Genomic DNA, 18,043 nt, shown 5'->3' with positions numbered 1-18,043 from the left:
CCTTGATATGGTCTTTCATGGCGAGCCCTATCATGAGCTCGACTCTTTGTCAACTGAGCCAGGATGATGCTATTCTTGCAATTGCTTTCAACCTTGTAAAGGAAGATACTTGAGAATGAGACGTCCTACCAAGTGCTTATAGACCGATGAACCCCATGGTTCACGGCGAGTTCAGAATGGCCCCGAAACATATCGACCACACGAACGAAAAGCATGCACATGAACTCTTCGATACAATTCTCAGTATATCTGTTTGTGGTCTTCACCACCCGGTATGCGGGAGCAATGCCAGTAACAACAGGACCTCCAGTGTTGAGCAAGGAAGATGCCGAGTCACTAGTATCCCACGCCCTTGGAAGTTTTACAAACCCAGACCAAAGGAACAAAGAGACCTCGCAAGACAATTATGCAAGAGACTATGCAAGGAGTGGTGCCGATAAAGGAGCAATTGTTGGAGGCACTGTTGCTGGCGGAATCATCATTTGCGTCACGGTATTTTTCGGCGTTCTCATCCTCAAGAAATATCTTACTCGTCAAGGAAAATACAATAAAAGGGTCGTTGATGGGAAACCTTTATGCCCAGACACCGAAACACCAGGAACAACGTCTAGCACCCCGACCCGTACTGCATGGCGCCAGACGTTCAACCATCGAATATCGGTCCCGTATGCAGACTCTGTATACTCTCAGAGATCTTTCGGAAACACTGCAGCTGCCACTCAAATGAGTAGGGCCTCAGCCCAACCAATTCCGCTGCCTACTATACCGTCAAAGGCTGCCGAGATGTTAGGAGTTGAAGATACGAATTCAACGCCTCTTGCAAAGACACCTCTTCCTTCGCCTCGCTTGCTAATTACACCTCTTTCGGAGAACTTTATGCCAAAGACTCCTATTCTTCAATACTCTTCGTCACAGAGTCCTCCGGAGCAAAGCCCTCTACGGAGGAACCCTCCATTGCTGCCCCCTCCGAAGAATCCTCCTCCTCAAGGTCCGCTGCCGCCTGTCCCTACCCATGAGCCACCAGCTGTTGGGGTGTCCAAGCAATCCAGAAGCCCCCAGAATCGCACATCTTCCGTCTGTACCATGAGTACTCTTGGTATGGAACTTCTCCACGATGTGATGCAACCCCTGGAGTCAACCACATTCAGCCCACCCCCTGAAAAGGCGTCCTTCCTTCGTTCACCACCACCAATTTCAAAAACAAATAAGCTACCTCCAGTAGCTATGAACAATTCCAAAGGGCAGAATAGAGTGCCTAGTAGACGATATTTTGTACCGTTGTTCAAGAACAATGGACAGCTGCCGAGTCCAACATCGCCTGGTGGGGGAGTGCTTTCAGAACCAGGGACAAGGAACAGAACGAAGAATATTATCAATTCCAAGGCTGAAACAGTCTTACGAGACTCTTCTAGGGCGGGACTATTCTCTCTTGGCCACAACAAAATATGAGCCTCGCAGGCCGAGGCTAGATGGAATCCATGACATTAATGAACGTTTGTTCAGGCTTATACCGACTATACCAAGCATGGTTTATTGATCCAGAATTATATACTACTTAATACACCAACCTTTCCTCTTTACTCCACAAAGTTTTACCATCAAAACAGTTTCTTTACTGCCCCAGTATTGCTCTTCGTCTACTTTGATCTCTGTCGTCACCATTTGCGGAGTCTTGTGGGAGCCCATATGACTTAATACACAGTCTATCCATCTACTCAATCAATCATGTCTAATTTCTTCAACACTGCCAAAGGCATATATCTATCGCAGTTACACCTGCCCGAGACAGACTGATTCTGGTCAACCCTCGTATTTGTCAAAACCCCCGTACCAGCTTGAGCACAACCGTCGTTTCGACAAAAGGCGCTGCCACTCGGCTACATCTTGGAATGTGCCAGAAGCTGATGATGCGTATAGCTCTGATAATTCCCTTAGCTAAGCGAGCCACACATTATAAAGTGATATTTCGCAAATCTTTGTGAAGAGCACCTCAGCCAGAATATGGATCAGGGGTTCCTAGGTAAAAGCTGGAAACAAGGCCGGAATCTAATTGCAAAGCCCTGTAATTTCCCTTTGTACTTCACTCTTATAATCATCACCAATACTTATTATATTCTCCAGTTCCTTGCTAGGCAGCTAAACTCACCCACCACTCTGTATACCTCTACTCTGTTGTGAAGGACGAATGAGCTGGAACCTGAAAGATGGCTCTCAGCAGCTTCTACATGTATAAGTAAAGGTATCGTCTGGAATCTTTCATTAAGACTGATATAGGACAGTTTCCATTACGGTTCAGCCTATAACACACATGAACGCTAAGTATATTGGTTCCGCATCGCTCGGCCGCTGTCAAGGCCCGCTCAGTCACATACGCTCCAACACATGGATGGAATATCAATTCTGGAGGTCGACCATCACTTTAGAGAGCCTTAAAACCCGGTTTAACAAGCCTTGGACCTGTTCTCGGGACCTGTGAATGCCTTGCTACCTACTGAAAAGGGGGATCGCATCTTGGATATAAGGAGGCCTCGCTTTGCTCTCAGGTATCTAAATCGACTATAAGGCTGCAAATTAATAGATGCCAAGCAAGTGGTCTTTTATAAACTGTCTCCATATGCCAGCTCAGCATCCTAGTGTCGAAACACAAGTTCCACTTCTATCTGCCAACCACAAACATGCTGTACAAGACCTCACCTATCGTGTCTAAGCGACTGTATGATCGCACCGAAACAGACTCTATTGACAATCTAGAAAGCTCCGGACACTCTTGGTCCCCTGTTGCGCAAGCAGGATGGAAACATCCGGTTGATAAGCCCCTTCTCAGGACATGGGACGACCTTTCAGGAAGTCAACCAGATGGATCTGGAGACATGTCCGCCAGAGCATCAGATATTCCATTGACAACCTTTGAAGCCCGCCGATCGTCCCACCAGACTCATATCATACACCGTAACTGGGCGCCTACGCCATATATCTCTTTCACTTCCTCACCAGAGGCACTCGAGAATTTGGCCAGCCAACTTCAGAAAGTCTCACCCCAGAAGAAAGCGTCAGACAGTTACTGTAGTCGATCCTGCAGTTCGACTCGAGTCAGGCTGGCCTACCATTTCCTATGGTGAAGAAAAGGACTGCTACCGCATTGCAATCCCATATGGGATAGCACACTGGGAACTCAAGGCTCACCACCTATGCCTTTGGACAGTCAAAGCAGAAGAAGTCGCTCAGCATTGCGACTGGGACAAGCTTTTTCTCGGACCCCAACTGGTATCATAATATTGTCCGCCCGGATATCAAGAGGTTTCGTGAAGAAAGGCAGCGCCGGGAGCAGGAACAGGTTCAACATCGGATAGACGATATATCAGCCGCTTTCGGTACCCTACCTTGTGAGTATCCTCCATTATGCTAAATGGAAATGTTCGTTGACTGTGTTAGTGGATGGCTCTTTATCACCGAGTTCCTCGACTGCCTCAGACCACAACACCGACAACGAATATTGGGAAGACACGGACCGCAACCAACCCACTAAGCAACATATTCAGTCGTTTCTATGAATAAGAGCTCCTTTTCTCTCTGATTACAGGTGTGTATGGTTAGAGCTGGGGGTTTTCAAGACGTGGTTGAGGGTTATCATTTGAGTGTTTTGTTGTTTTTGTCACCGGTATCAGATTGTGATATGAGGGAGGTGGATGACTTAGACTCAACTTATGCTACTTCGAACAATGGATTATTAAGTCTTACGGAGCTTGCCGAGCTTAAACTACGCATCTCAACAATCATGGAAAAGATTACTCATTGCTTACCATCGCACCCACAGTGATACTGTCTCAAACATCTCTGTGTTCATCACTCTCAGTGTACCCTCTACAGAGTAGTCGCTCCGGATTTCATTTTCCTGCCTTGAAGAAGACATCTGGGCTAGTTCAAGCCATGAGTCATGAACTGAGAAGATCAATTACTTCCGGCGCATTCCCGAATCCCCATACTCAAGGAGTCAAGGGTCGAGGATTTCTTAGTGTTTGGAGGCGTTACTTTAGAATTGCATGAATCAGGCGAATAAGCAGGTCAACATCGAAGTATAATGTGTAATGGGGTATTATTCCAAATATGCTCACAATAATAAACAAGTTAACCATGAATACCGGGCATCTTGTGGTAGTGCCCCTCCTCCCCTGATTGCCTCCAAACCCACCCAGTCCAGTTGTATATGATCCTTCTCTTCCGACTAGACATTTGTGAAAATGCCGTTAGTATGAATAATGTGTGTAAAGATATGATTATATCCCTTCAATGTTACCCCCACGGAGAGAAAAACGCCCTCGCGAGTGAAGCATCCGCCAGTTGTTGTAGGTTCAAATGAATGAAGTGCCCCTGCAAACGCTAAGCTCCCCTTCGTGTTGGTGATTTACTTGGTTTGTACCGCGTTGTTACAAATTAGCGTTCGTTTCTCTGATGCGATGCCCCTTGTAACCAGAGGCAGGAAGCGCGTCTAGCCGTAAAACATGACCGAACGCCGTAATGAATGAAGTAGAGGCCGTTTCTCATCGTCCTTGCGCCGCTACTACTGCCGTATCTTGATCGAAATACATACTCGAGTGCGGCGGTTGAACAGTGACCAGGAAACGCGGTGCCAGTGCATGCCGGATTAAGCAGGCTGGTACCGCAGGGGTTGTTGGACAATCAGTTCCTTGGTGCAGACTCTTCGTAGTATTGAGGCCGATAAATCTCGGCGTTGGCGTGCAATTCGTCGACTGGCTGTTTGTCGGTCGACTTTGAGACGCAAAAGGCCTGCAGTGAGCCTCGATCGTCCTCTATCCGATGACAACTCGTGCGCCTTCTTTGCCCAACACACCCCTTTCTTTCGGCTTGGGGCTATTTGTGCGACCCTTCTTGCCCTTGAGAAATCCAAACATACCGCCAGAGCCTTCACTCTTGCCGTCGCCAATATTATTAGCATCTGTAGGCAAGGTTGCATCCTGGCGAGCTAGTTCAGACCAACTACCGCTGCCATCAAGAGTTACTTGTACGCCCCCAGTAGGACTTGTCATCCGTTGGCCGGCGACAATCGGGACATGGCGAGCTCGGAAGTCATTCTGCAGTGGAGGTGGCGGAGCAGGGCGTACAGGGCGTCCCTGCCGGCTTTCATTACTGGTACTTGGGTTAAGAGGTGATGACTGATAACCTCCATTGACTGCGGGCATAGGCGTTGCTTCATCCGTTGTGATCGCTTGAGGAGCGTTGTCCGAGTCGGGATGCCCTTCTGGATTGGCACCAGCGCCCTCAGTGATTCTGTTCAAGTTAGTAAATCCATCTCATAGCAGCCAGTCTAGGAGGTCATACCGTTTGTAAGCAGCCACTGTATAGTCGAACGGCTTGAAATCTGTCTCAATCATGCGATACAGCTCGTCTTCCCTGATCTCTTTCTCAGTCGCATCGTCCTTTAAACGCTCTCGTGGTTTCTGGCGTCTCGCACGGGCTTCGAGTGGAGCCTCCTCTAATAGCAACTCTTCGAGGTCGTATGTGGCATCGAAATTGGTCTTCTCGGATGAAGGAACAAATATAGGTTCGATTCTCTTAAGTTCGAGTAGTTCGAAATCAAAACACTTGAAGAATTCGTTTTGTGTGAAGCTCTCCCATGTTGAACCCATTCGAGTTTCGCGGTTCGGGTCGAGCGCGGAGCCGATTGCGTAGAGGCAAGCGAGGGATACAGGCGGTTGCGTAACGGGATATTTGGGAGAAGCGGCCTGGATCTGTTGACTGAGAGATCCTTCTGAGCCGCCTTCGAATGGGCGCTATACCAAATGAGAAAAGACGTATATATGACTGGTGCAGTTTGACAAGCTTACCTTGTTGTAGATACACTCGTAAAAGAGAACACCTAAGGACCACCAATCTGCCCGCACATCGTATCCTTTGCCAGCATAAACTTCAGGTGCAAGATAAGCCAATGTGCCGGACTTGCTAGTAAGTGTCCTTCCTGGAACGACGTCGGAAGCGACGTTCTATTTCCGTTAGTTTTAGCGGCATTTGAAGGGGAGAAGAGCGTACAAAATCAGTTAAATGGACATGGCCATCCGCATCAAGCAGGACATTGTCGGGCTTGATATCTCGATGGATGATATTTTGACTGTGCACATATCGCAAAGCACATCCAAGCTCGGCAATCCAGAATCTAACAGCCTCTTCGGTAAAGGTCTTTCTCGAAATATGAAATCGCAAATCTCCGCCAGTCATTAGATCAACTACCAGATACCTGTTATCGAATGTGAGCTAGCACTAGACGGTGTAGATTATAGGAGGGCGTACATGTACTCAATGTCTTGAAAACTGTATCTCAAGTTGCAAATGAAAGGATGGTTAACATATTCCAGCATTCGGCGTTCGCGGATGATGTTTCGCACGCTTTCGGATCGTACGACTGCGAGGTTGAAAAGGATCAGCATTGTGTCACAGAGATGATAACAAGTTCCATCAGATTGATTATTGTCACCGATGGAAGTGGTACATGGATCAAGACCGCGGATCCAAAGCCAAGCGTATGATCAGTAGGGAGCGTCCTGAACTTACCTTCATCTTTACGGATATATTTGAGGGCAAAGGACAAGTTCGTATCCTTCCGCTCAACAATTCGCACCTTTCCAAAGGCACCTCGGCCGACGACTCGCAACAGGCGGAAATGATTCAAGTTCACTACAAAGCTGTCAGCATCACCCACCAATCACAATGTCATAAAGTTAAGGAGCAGAAGCATGTGAGGTTGCGAGAGCAAAAGACAGAAAATTTGGTCGTGAAGAGCGTGGTAAGAGGTTGCATGACACACGTGGGAGACAGGATGACGCCAAGTAATATGCGGCTGAAAGACAGTAAATGGCATGCAGGATGACGGGAATCCCAGATAAGCCAATGGCGACATAGATTTGGGGGGGCGAACGACAGCAGAAACAGATACAAAGAAGCTTCTGATCTGAGCTCCTTGACGTACCTTCGCCGTTCAGGTCGACGGGCTTTCCTTGGCCATTGCCCATCGCGAGGGGATCGATATGTTGGACAACGTTGAATTATCGTGAAAGATAGCAAAGTCCCATGCTGAGTCTTGAATCTAAGGAATGGATCGGGGGTGGAGTTGGAGCGCCGTGGTAGTATCTCGCAGGGCACTGTATCTTGCGGTGTAAATCGTGGAAATCAAAATTCGATTCGAGAGTGAGGCTGTATTGATGGCAGTGGGTTCGATGATGTTGATAGCGACGACGACGATGATGATGATGGCAAAAGGATCAAAGTCGCAGGGGTACAGCAGCAGAAGCAAATGCAGCTCAAAAGTCAGCGAAGCAAGATGAGGCTTGGCTTGGCTGGGTTTGGACTGGCCGGGCGCTTGTGAAGTCGAATCGAATCGGGACGCGGACAGAGCAGGGTCTGGACCTTAGCGGACAACGTAAAGCACGGGAGGCGAGAATCGGATTTTTCTTGTAGTGCAGTTCAGTCCAACTTCGGTCTTTTGGGGGGTTGAGACGTCGTTCGGAGGTTGGTGGCGGCGGGAGGTCAAGGGGACGGCGTGCGACTTTGGACCGACTTTCTTGGGGAAGAGAGAGGGGAGAGAGGATGGTCTTTTGAGGGGGAGAAAAGGAGGCCCGGTGAAGAGGGGGCTTGTGGAGGCGTTTCGAGACGTGGGATGTCAAAGTGCTCTAGTTCTAGCTGAGTTGCCTAGCAGACTAGACTCGTTAGAAAAGGAAAAAAAATGTACTGTTGGTGAAAATACAAGATGGAGAACAGTACGGCAATAGCGGAAGGGAAGTGGTCTAATATGGGCAATAATAGCGATACCTAGCGGTAAAGACCTTTGACTAAGTGAAGTTTGAGAGTTTGGTTGGATGGATGGATATTCCAGGGAGAGGAAGAAGAAGAGTCAATGGAACAAATGGAAATGGAAGGTCTCGGTACTAGGTAGGAGTCAGTACCTATTAATCAAGGTGCCGTAGCTCAGTACAGGTAGGTCACGGTAGCGGTAGCGGTAGCGGGCAGCTGTGCTAAAGGGAGAGGGGGGGTCCCTGTGTTTGAAAGGTGTTGACCCGATGCTACACATTAATCTACAAGTTGTCGAATCAATAACGATTCCTACTACAGACACGGAAACATGACAGGAGAGCCACACCGTCAAACAAAGAACTAATCAACTAATGATGCCACTCTGAGCTTTCAGGGCGTACATGTCGGGTCCCGTCCCTGACGAGCCGTACCAGTACATGCTTCAACTCCTTAGAAACGGGAGTGCAGTACGACACGGCCGAAAGTGATTCATGGTCTGTGCCTATTTAATTCCGTCCTTCTTGCAAACTCAAGTGGTCTGTCGTCTGTATGTATCTCTAGTTCCCTTGCAATCCAATGTAAGAGAGCACGGACAACTGCATCCGTTGGCAGGGGTCCAGAATAATGAAAAAGCTAAGAGCCGGAGCAACAGCACGAAAGAGGTCAGAAAGCCACGTCCAGAAGAGCAGTGATTTTCGTTTTTCTGCTCGCTTGTCAGACATTAGCTCTGTCTAACTCTTGACATATATCTGGTTTATCAACGGGGAAACAGGGGGTTTTCAAGCCAAGATGCTAGCTTATCAACAGATGGCGTCGAGTTGACTCCAGAAGAGGAATTCCCGTCGTCTGGTGTAAGACGGAGGATTCGACTTGACTCGACTTGGTGGATGCCTTCAAGTGCTAGGAGGTATAAAACAACAACTAGCTTGCAGACGATGCTTGCTATGACTAGTGGAACAGAGTCCTGCACTGCAAAGTACCAGAACCGACAATTGCCATTACGGCACACAGAACCAAGTGTGGGCTAAATAACCGACCAACGATGGTGACCGGTGGCAGTCCAGCCAGAAAAAAAGCGCCTGGTTGTTTGTTAGCATGGGATGGAATGGCTTGGCTTGGCTCGTGGGATATAATGGCATGAGAATTCGAGAATGACTGGAGAAATATCATGGTATGACTTAACTTTACGATCTATCAGAAGATATGTTGATGAATGAACCTGGTTAGACTGCTCAGGCTACTTGAGAATGATGTTTGAAGTTATCCATCTCTATCTAGCCTTATGTTGAGATATTCCACAACTCCCGTAAAAGCAGCCTTCCTTCTCTCTACCAACTCTATCTTGACCATCTCACATCACCAAAGATGCCGTCGTTGCATTGCATTGCATGGGTGAGTTCGTCTCTCTCGCTATTCCCATTTTCGTGCTCAGCTGGCTCAGAGTTGAGTTCATTCATCTGGCCCCAGACCATGACAAGGGTCCTGACTCTTGTAAAAGAGCCAGCCAAACAAGACAGGGGACTGTATGTACGACCTACCCTGGTTCCACTGTCGTTCAAAAAGAGTCCAGGATGAGAGAAACGTCCTGCGTCCCTAGGTGCAGCAGCGTTGGCCTGCAATGTAACTATGCTAAAGGTGCACTATACCGCCAAAGATCATCACCACGTCCATCTCCTTTTTTTTTTTCCTATTGACAAGTAGAAACACGCAGTTTCATATTCATATAATTTTCATTGCTTCAGGAAGCCACACACAGTCGGCATGTTTCCCTCTCTACGGTTACCGCTTACTACCACCTTGCCTGTTCATCCATAACATAACATTACATTACTGACTAACTGATTACCTCTCCTCTTGTTCGGCGTGTCCGAAGGGGTAGTGCTTGTGGATAGGCGGCGTGTGGCGGAAACCAGTCTAACCACTGATCAGCTTGACAACTCGACTAAGACGAGACCATTTCGTGCCCCGTCGACACAAGATCGAAAATACGCAGTTAGTTGTATCTCAAGTACCTTTCGACATGTGCTTCACGATGCAGACCATTTCTGACCTTTATCGCCGAGGCGAATCAGCTGCTGGGAGTGTGAGAATCCCCTAATACTCACTGAAGCCGTGCTCGAGATCTACATGTCGATACATGCTATTGTTGACTTGGCGGTCTTGCAAGTGCACAGCAACCAACCAACTTGACCTTTGTCGCTTATTGGCCAATTGGCCAGTTCTGTTTTAATCTTGTTCGATATTAATGCTTGTTATTGAGGAATTGGGATATGGCATTAACACGTTCAAACTCTCGGATTCAATGTTCCCATTGCAGAACTCAAAACTCCGATCTTGGCTCATATCGACATGGTATTGGCCCTTGAAATAATCGCAATTGGCCAGCTGAGCAAAGATGTGCTCCGCCTCAGCTCAAATTTCAACCTCGGATTTACGGGGTGCCTAGGCTCGCCGGAGAAGCATTCCACTTTTCGCCTGGACTCAATACAATAGCACTCTGCTGCTAGTGATCGTCTCCAATGTTTGAGCTCCTGATGCTTCGTGGCGTAAACCAATATGGGGGGACCAACAGCAGAAAACCCGACAAAGGCCGGACGGGCGGCCAGGTACGAAAAGACTAGGGGAGAAGCTGACACACGACGATCAAACTACTTCCTCTGTTAGGGGTTAATGGAGACGGAGACGTGGAGCTCTTGTTGGTCGCAAGGTTGACAGGGTCATTTGACATCGCTACCGACCAACCAGCAACGACAACTCTACTGCACCTATCCAGCTCGTTGGGCCTTTGATGCGTTCTCAGATCTCATCCAAAGAACGGGCCCCTGCATGAACAAGAGCGACTACTGTAGCTATGTTTGCTTCACAAACAGGCCTGGTTTGTGTTTGTGTGACCCTAACGTCTTTCTGGAAGGCTTCTTTCGGCTCACATGCTAATAACACAAGACGGCCCAGTACCGGTACATATGCATGAGTCCTGCAGTTATGAGTTGGATTTGGATTCTGCAAACGCCGTTCATGTGCAGATAAGCGACGGAGATGCCCGTAGTCCACAACGGTGACTTGTCGTGTAAAGGGACATAGTGGCGTGCCTCATGACTTAATAACCAAGCAGCCAAACCGGGGCTAGCTTGGCCTGCCGCGTTCCGATGCACATAGACCGGCTTTGTTTGCCATGTTTGGACTGACGTGTATTTCACTTGCTCACTGCTCATAGGGAGACACTGATATAGGGGAGCTGAATACAGCTGCCTGGAAGCTTTTACAGGTCAGAGATAATGTGTTCTGCAGTATCGCAATACCATGGTACGAAGGTGCAAATTGCACATATCTCACTTACACCGATCCCTTGCCAAGGTGCTAGATTGTATTGGAAGGTGGACACAACGCAACGGGCTGCCAACTACACCAAGAAAAAGCAAAGAAGCACCTGTAGCACCAACAGTTGTACCTGTACCACCATCTCGGGCCCCTGCTCCAGCTTCCAACGGCGCCGCCTCTTTGATGCAGGCCAGCCAACCAATTTCATTTTGGAGCAGCCGCATCAGCATTCAAAAGATCCCTTGGGAGCTAACGGGGCGGATAGGTGCTGAGGTGCACAGAGATGGAGGTGCCTCAACCGTGTTTCAAAGCCTGTAACCTCGGCGGTACTTGCGAAGTTAGGTATGGATGCTATGTCCCAGCCTCTGAACGTCATCACAGTCACAAGGCTGCCGAAGACGTTCGTCTGGTCCCCCTGTCCCTGATACCGTTCCAGATGCCGCCGACCCATGTTTGCTGATCCTCCTATTATTTAACGCCGCAGCCGTTTTCAAAGTCTTTCGTGTTGGTTCAATGAAGTCTTTGTCATGATTGCATAGGTATCAAGTCCAAACCTAGAGATGGAGCAATTTCAAATTCACTGCATGAACACGTCGGAAGCTGATACTCGCTTAGAGCGATAGATAACTCCTACCAAACCTTCAGCAGGGTTGATCCCCGGGCATTTCTCCAACGTCAACTTGAACTGCTTCCTTTTAACTTCCATTACAGTTGATCCCATCACCTCAGCAAACGGACCTCGTTTGAGAAACCACGTGTGGCATTGGCTTGCTTGTATCCGTAGTGTTGCTTCTATGAAAACAAAATTGAATTGTTCTAGAACAACGCTCCAAGACGTTAGTGGCTTGGAAAACGCCTCTCGGGCAATGCCGCGGCCGGCCAAGAAGCATTTTATATCGAATATTGGTATAGACAAAGTAACACTACTCCGATACGATGCCTCTTTTCCGGCTGGATGGCATTTGACATGAGTCTGCTTTCTCCATCAAGGTGCCATTTATCCTATTTGCCGGTGATCTAACAACTAAGGCGCAACGCCGCCTGCCAAGGTCTGCATTTCTCACGACAGTTTGGTGTTTAGTTTGTTGTTTAGTTTGTCTAGTTTCTTCCTTACGAATCCACGATGCGGTTGTTTTCATCAAGATCATACGTTTGTGTTCTAGATTCGGAAGAACAAGGATCCAACTGAATCGCAACTGTCAATTTAAATAGCTTTGGTGCTTGGTGCGTGTAATTGAGCAAGTTGCGCAAGCCTTATTCTAGTGGATATCTCACAATCTTTCTTCTTTTGCATGCCCAGGTATGAATAGTCAATCTGCAGGCCGAAACTCTGGAACAATACAGGAAGATAGTTTGCTTCCTGAGTTATATTCGTATTATTTGATCAGAGGAGACGATCTTTTTTTTCGACTGGCCGGACTAGACGGCGATCTCGTTTCAGTTGATCACTTTATTTCGTTGTTGTTTTCTGTGCAAGCGAAATTCGGCAGTCAACTGACTTCCAATCCCTACGTTATGGATCCTACCTTGACGGCAGTCATGATCGTTCAACTACCGATCAGATGGATATCTCAAATGATAGAGTGCAGGAGATTCGACGTCAACCTCTAACCTCTGCTATCTGAACAAATCATATCTCATCATGGATAAGGTACCCTGGTTTACCGGAGGGAGTGCTCCAGCCCTGCCAGAGTCATGATGAAGAATTCCCAACGCCATTACTCCATCAAAATTTTTACTCGTAATTAAGTATCAAATTTCAACCACGAGTATTAAAAAATCCCCAGTTCTTTCATTATACGATCGTCGCCTAAGTATGGTGTAGGTTAGTCTATCTACAAATCATGACGACTGAGATCGCTTAGAGTATGATGCTCGATGACGTAGTTGAAATAACATCACTCCAATTTGAGCTACATTGGAAGCCCAGAACTTGCCAAATACACCTTTCAACTACTTCAGAAGACTACACAGATCACCTATAACATCACCTTAAACTCAGTTTCTACCAGAAACCCACGTCTATCGTCCATTCATCGTCCGTCGCCATGTCTCTCTTCCGCAATGTCCTCCGTACAACCGCAACCACCATCCGCCCTTTTCACACAACAACACGCTTGCAGATGCCGTATAAGCACGATCAGGACCGAGAATCTTTGCGCCCAGTTGTGAATGAGAACACAAAGTCAGGAACGGACGAGCAAGTTGCCTCTGAGCACGCAGACATCGCCTTTGACCCTAACACGACACGGCCTGAGGAAGCTGCCGACAAGACCAGGAAGAGGACCAAATCTAAGGGTCGAGAGGGAGAAGACGCCCTGAATGCGAGTGGTGCGAACCAAAAGCTTAGCACACCCATGGGTGATGAGAAAACGATTAAGACCAAGGGTGCTGGAGAAGAGATCTCAAAGGGAGGATCTAGCGGAGGTGGAAGTGCGCCCAAGAAGGGAGATCTGCCCAAGGCCAAGTAAGAAGTGGGGAAATGAAGCGAGAGGTCAACAGTGTCTATGAACTGTATCTCGTGTACTCCTTATGATGGCATATGTATTACCTATTCGTTCATCAGAAGAAAAGCTCGGAGGCTTAATTGCATATATAGATAATTGGGGGGGAAGCCCACAACAACAACCTCAGCGCCTGAAAGACGTGGAATTTCTATTTCAATGAGTACTCGGAAAATGATTGAATGTGATTGATAGGAGAATGAATCAGCTGCGAAATGCTACGGCACTCCCACCCATGGATATCACGGACAGTCACAACGACCACTTACCTGAGTACCTTAGGTAGTAGACCAGCAACTGCACAAATGTCGAAGGAAGCTCCCAGCTGACAGAACCTCGTCTTGCTTGATTCAGCTATCAAGCCCAAAATGACATCTGTCTTGGGCAATTCGCATTACCACTCGAGTTAAGTTCAATGTTCGTCATCGGTCATCGAAATATCATTCAACAAGTAAACGAACGTCATGGAAACCCTCGAAACATCACAATGTCACATCTCCCTAGGAGATCTGGTAGCCGATGACGAACTTAACGAGTTGCACTTCGACATAGTCAACACATTCGATCGAACCAATCTACGGAGGGCCAACAGCTTGACGCCGAGGCAGAGAAGCTCGCTGATGAACTGGAAGAGCTATGGTAGGAACATGTGTCTCAAATCCTCAACTCCCAAGCTGGCATATCTTCTTGTTCTTCTTCTAAAATATTCCTGACTGCAGTCTGGAAAGTTTTCCGAGAAGTTCCTCGACGAATTCCGGTTGAGGATGAACGTATGAATCTCCTTGTACGCACGATAGATGTCCTCGGGCAACAGCACACAAAACCATCTGACCCCCAAGGGATTTGTGTCTGGAAAGGCTTACCAGGGCCGCAAAGGCTTTTTCTAGAAGTTTCTAATGGCATGTTCCTGGGCCTCCCCTTCGCCGAAACCTCTTGAGAGTCCCACTGATTATTACTTAGTTCCCCCCGACGACACTTGCCTGCGTCGAACGTATAGTGGGTGGGTGTCTTTTCAGTTGTTTTATGCTTGTCTCGTTGCCAAAAGTATATTGCGAGATGACTCACCTGCCTCCAACGTCATGAAACAAGCGCTAGAAGATCCATTACCACTTGAGCCACGGATGTCTGATGCTTATATTCTTGGGGCCTGTGAATGGATCATAGCAGCCGGCTCACAGCTATATTTTCGGATTGGGTTTATCGAAACATCATGGGCAGGGCATTTAGCACAGTGGCCGTTCAGGCAGGGCGCAATTCCCAGAGAAAGATGGGAATCCTGGAAAAAGAGGCTCAAAGTACTGCGGAGAGAACTTGGATCTGACCAGAGAAGTCTGCAGGACAGACTGTTCGAAGCAGACCAATACATGTCGTATGAGATAGATCAAAAGCGCCAAGAGTATAAAATCTTTCTAACATCAATACGGGATGAGCAAGCAAATGTAGTTAAATGGTTGGGTGGCGTGTAATGCGCCAAGATCCCGGGGAAGTGCAGGATGCATCAGCAAACTGTGGTCAACTTTACATTCATCATGCCATGAAAACATCAAGCCCATAGTGGCTCAAACTCCCGACGCCAGGCTATGCATATCACTACTAACGCGTCAATGCCTAGGCGTACATCATGTCGCCGTCCTCCTCGTCGTCGTCATCCTGCACGGCAGGGACCTCCTTCTTCTTCCCCAAGTCTTGACGGCACATGGGACATGTACCCTTGCTGCGCAACCAAGGTCCGACGCACTCGAGATCAAATCGATGCCCTCCTTTGCATGGGAGCTCAACAACGAGGCAATATTCGTCTTCTAAATAGGGCACCTTACAGATGGCGCAGTCGTCATCCTTCTTGAGGGTTTTGCGACTGACACGGTCGATTGAGTCGACAAACTCTTGCGACACCCCATGCAGGCGAGTGGGAGGATCGTTGATATCATCTTCGAGATTCATTATCAGAGACTCGAGAAAGTCTCGGTTATCGTCTGTAGGAGCGGTGGTGTGCAGCTGGTGTAGCTGTTCCTGGAGGAGGCGGAAGAGAGCAGCCGTGTCGACGGGGGTGGGCGTGGCGTGTGGGTTGTGATGAGGAGTTTGGTCGCCTGAAGGTTCGGCGATCTGATCGAGGAGGGAGAAGAATGATGACATGTCTACGCGACGGCCTGAACGGCGGCCTTCAGCAAACTTGACATTGTGTTCGACTTTGGAAAGTTAGCTATAAGATCGAATGGAGGGGTTGAGGGGGGGTTATTTCACGTTACCTTCGTACTGAGTAGCCATTGTAAATCCTGGAAAACTGCGCTTGATTGTTCGTTCGCTGCTGGGGTAAATATTGAGAGAGGAAAGCAAGAATAATGTGTTGGGAGAAGAGAGGGCGCGCTGGCGTCAAGACGTTGTTGTGTAACGGTCAGACGCAGGCAGAGATGCTGTCGCAAGTTGAGAGAGAGCTCTTGAGTTGTGGGGTAAGAAATGAGTGAGTGGAGAACTGGACCCCTGCTTCGAAGAGTGCAGGGGCGCCACAGTTGTGCAGATAAGCTGCAGACAGGACAGGGCAGGGCTGAGGAGGTTGTACGATTACGTGCTTACAGCTTCACATAAAAGCTTGGCCCTTAATATCGGTTGATAATTTATTCAAGAACAGCCAAGCCAGGTCGATCTGGAGAAGAATTGAGACTTTTGCAATAAAGCAATTGACTTGATTGATTACGATATTATCACATGTCAACTCAGTTTAATGTGGCTGATTACATATCCCGCTAGGACCATGTCGTCACATCGTTCAGTCCCAAGCTTTCCATCCGACGGTTTAAATACTGTGCTTGCGTCCGTCCTGACTGCCTATCGATCAACTTGGTTCTGAACTGATTCGTTATCTTCCGCTTCTCTACCTATCCAAGTATCTTACCTTGCCTAGGTACTATTGTTTTCACCTTGATACCCTCATCTGCTTCTATTCTTACGATTCGACACTTGTACAAACCCTTCACCTACCATAACCACTAATTTACCCTATCGCCATGTCTTTGCCCTCTGCTGCCATCATCGGCTCAACCGGCCTGGTCGGCTCAAACATCCTTTCAACGCTACTTGCGTCCGAAACCTACAACCCTGTGCATACCATCACTCGACGCGCTCCTAAGGCGACATCACCTCATCTCAATGCGATAGTCGATGCCGATACTGCCAAATGGGCAGAGCTTCTCACAGGGCTCACGCCCAAGCCATCTGTAGTTTATTCTGCACTGGGTACCACTCGCGCTCAGGCAGGCGGGATCGCCAATCAGTGGAAGATCGACCATGACCTCAATATCGAACTCGCAAAGTCATCCAAGGCTGCAGGTGTCTCAACCTTCGTTTTTATTTCCAGCGCTGGAACACGATCCCTCCTCTCCTCGTCTTCGCCTTACGCAAAAATGAAGAACGGAGTTGAAGACGCAATCAAGGAACTCGACTTTGAGCAAGCCGTGATTCTCAAGCCCGGCATGATCCTCGGTCACAGAGAGGCCAGCCGCACAGTGGAGGGTATTGCCCAAGGGGCAGTCAACGGTCTTGGCCATCTCAGCGCTGGTATCAGAGATACTCTTGGTCAGGATGCTGATGTCATTGCGAAGGCGGCCGTGAGGGCTGCGCAGTTGGCCAGCGAGGGAAAGGCACCGAGCAAATACTGGATCCTTGGTGGAAGCGACATTATCAAGTTGGGAAGGACTGAGTGGCCGGGTAGTCAGACTCCCACGGAGACGAAGACCGAGGCTGCTGCGTAGAATATTTGCGAGAGTGACTTGACATAGTCTTTGCGGTACAGTCACGACTGTCTCTACCTTTGCACAACGCTTTCGCAGACTGCCAGAATCAATTAGCCATTCAATGACGTGCTTCCCTAAATACCCATTAATAAAAAGCATGAAACCAACAGGGCGTTTTCTAATTCATAGTGCATACTCTCCTCCCTCTGCAACGCTTAACGGCTCTTGCGAGACAATCGCGCAAGATAAGATGGTCTTGAAGCCGTCAAGACTCCAGCTGAAAGTGATTCACTAGAGGACCCCATAAATGAGAAATAATTCACCATTAAGAGTACATAGTATTCTCAGTCTTCTATCTGCCTTGTACCTTGTATATGAGCTTATGGTTTGATATCATTGGTTATGATCAATTGCTCAGTTTCCATCTCGCTAGTTCTTGGCATCAGAGCCCAACCCTGTGTATGATTCTGTACACCTTGTGTTGCGTTTTGCAAAGCCATGAAATGCAGTAATTTCCCCCTGCATGAATATATGTTCACGTTGAAACTGATATATAGTTATCAAAGGCCTTCTACTAGGCAGTAAGCAAGTCTTGATCTTTCCTCCGACCCATCGCACTTCGGCGTTGCTTCTCCCCGCCCCCGCCATTCGTCGGATCTCATCATCAACTCCACTCCTCGACTCTGATAACCA

At 48.1% G+C, this 18,043-nt stretch overlaps 6 protein-coding genes across 6 annotated transcripts; 4 read left to right on the top strand and 2 right to left on the bottom strand.

Moving 5' to 3' along the window:
* Positions 1-25: 25 nt before the first annotated feature.
* FOBCDRAFT_42555 (uncharacterized protein) lies at positions 26-1,581 on the top strand. Its single transcript, XM_031186236.3, has one exon. It carries the CDS (start codon positions 214-216, stop codon positions 1,447-1,449), a length of 1,236 nt encoding a protein of 411 aa, XP_031037371.3. The 5' UTR covers positions 26-213; the 3' UTR covers positions 1,450-1,581.
* A 1,094-nt stretch (positions 1,582-2,675) lies between these two features.
* Positions 2,676-3,665, top strand: FOBCDRAFT_262111 (uncharacterized protein; the record flags this gene model as incomplete). The annotated part of the gene is made up of 3 exons (XM_059611289.1): positions 2,676-3,115; positions 3,178-3,383; positions 3,433-3,665. The coding sequence occupies 3 exons, from the start codon at positions 2,676-2,678 to the stop codon at positions 3,549-3,551; spliced, it is 765 nt and encodes a 254-aa protein (XP_059465157.1). The 3' UTR covers positions 3,552-3,665.
* Positions 3,666-4,808: 1,143 nt separating this feature from the next.
* FOBCDRAFT_275731 (kinase-like domain-containing protein) lies at positions 4,809-7,022 on the bottom strand (the record flags this gene model as incomplete). Its single annotated transcript, XM_059611504.1, has 7 exons — positions 4,809-5,286; positions 5,338-5,789; positions 5,844-5,999; positions 6,046-6,250; positions 6,304-6,415; positions 6,565-6,687; positions 6,980-7,022. 7 exons carry the CDS (start codon positions 7,020-7,022, stop codon positions 4,809-4,811), a joined length of 1,569 nt encoding a protein of 522 aa, XP_059465156.1.
* Positions 7,023-13,021: 5,999 nt separating this feature from the next.
* Positions 13,022-13,608, top strand: FOBCDRAFT_42533 (uncharacterized protein). Its single transcript, XM_031186247.3, has one exon. The coding sequence runs from the start codon at positions 13,167-13,169 to the stop codon at positions 13,587-13,589; it is 423 nt and encodes a 140-aa protein (XP_031037382.2). The 5' UTR covers positions 13,022-13,166; the 3' UTR covers positions 13,590-13,608.
* A 1,525-nt stretch (positions 13,609-15,133) lies between these two features.
* FOBCDRAFT_42531 (uncharacterized protein) lies at positions 15,134-16,020 on the bottom strand. The gene is made up of 2 exons (XM_031186245.3): positions 15,869-16,020; positions 15,134-15,808 (listed from the first exon to the last, which is right to left on the bottom strand). Exons 1-2 carry the CDS (start codon positions 15,885-15,887, stop codon positions 15,231-15,233), a joined length of 597 nt encoding a protein of 198 aa, XP_031037380.2. The 5' UTR covers positions 15,888-16,020; the 3' UTR covers positions 15,134-15,230.
* A 237-nt stretch (positions 16,021-16,257) lies between these two features.
* On the top strand, positions 16,258-17,523 carry FOBCDRAFT_226310 (uncharacterized protein). Its single transcript, XM_054705087.2, has one exon. It carries the CDS (start codon positions 16,625-16,627, stop codon positions 17,366-17,368), a length of 744 nt encoding a protein of 247 aa, XP_054561062.1. The 5' UTR covers positions 16,258-16,624; the 3' UTR covers positions 17,369-17,523.
* Positions 17,524-18,043: the final 520 nt, after the last annotated feature.

The sequence above is a fragment of the Fusarium oxysporum genome, chromosome VI (assembly GCF_013085055.1).
Source record: "Fusarium oxysporum Fo47 chromosome VI, complete sequence".
NCBI classification, from domain to species: Eukaryota; Fungi; Ascomycota; class Sordariomycetes; order Hypocreales; family Nectriaceae; genus Fusarium; species Fusarium oxysporum.
The sequence above is the reverse complement of the archived record's forward strand: the minus strand, read 5'-3'. Positions and strand labels throughout refer to the sequence as shown.

Bases quoted from the DNA above. Each gene is read 5' to 3' on its own strand.
- FOBCDRAFT_42555 (XM_031186236.3), top strand. From the start codon at position 214: ATGCACATGAACTCTTCGATACAATTCTCAGTATATCTGTTTGTGGTC.
- FOBCDRAFT_42533 (XM_031186247.3), top strand. From the start codon at position 13,167: ATGTCTCTCTTCCGCAATGTCCTCCGTACAACCGCAACCACCATCCGC.
- FOBCDRAFT_226310 (XM_054705087.2), top strand. From the start codon at position 16,625: ATGTCTTTGCCCTCTGCTGCCATCATCGGCTCAACCGGCCTGGTCGGC.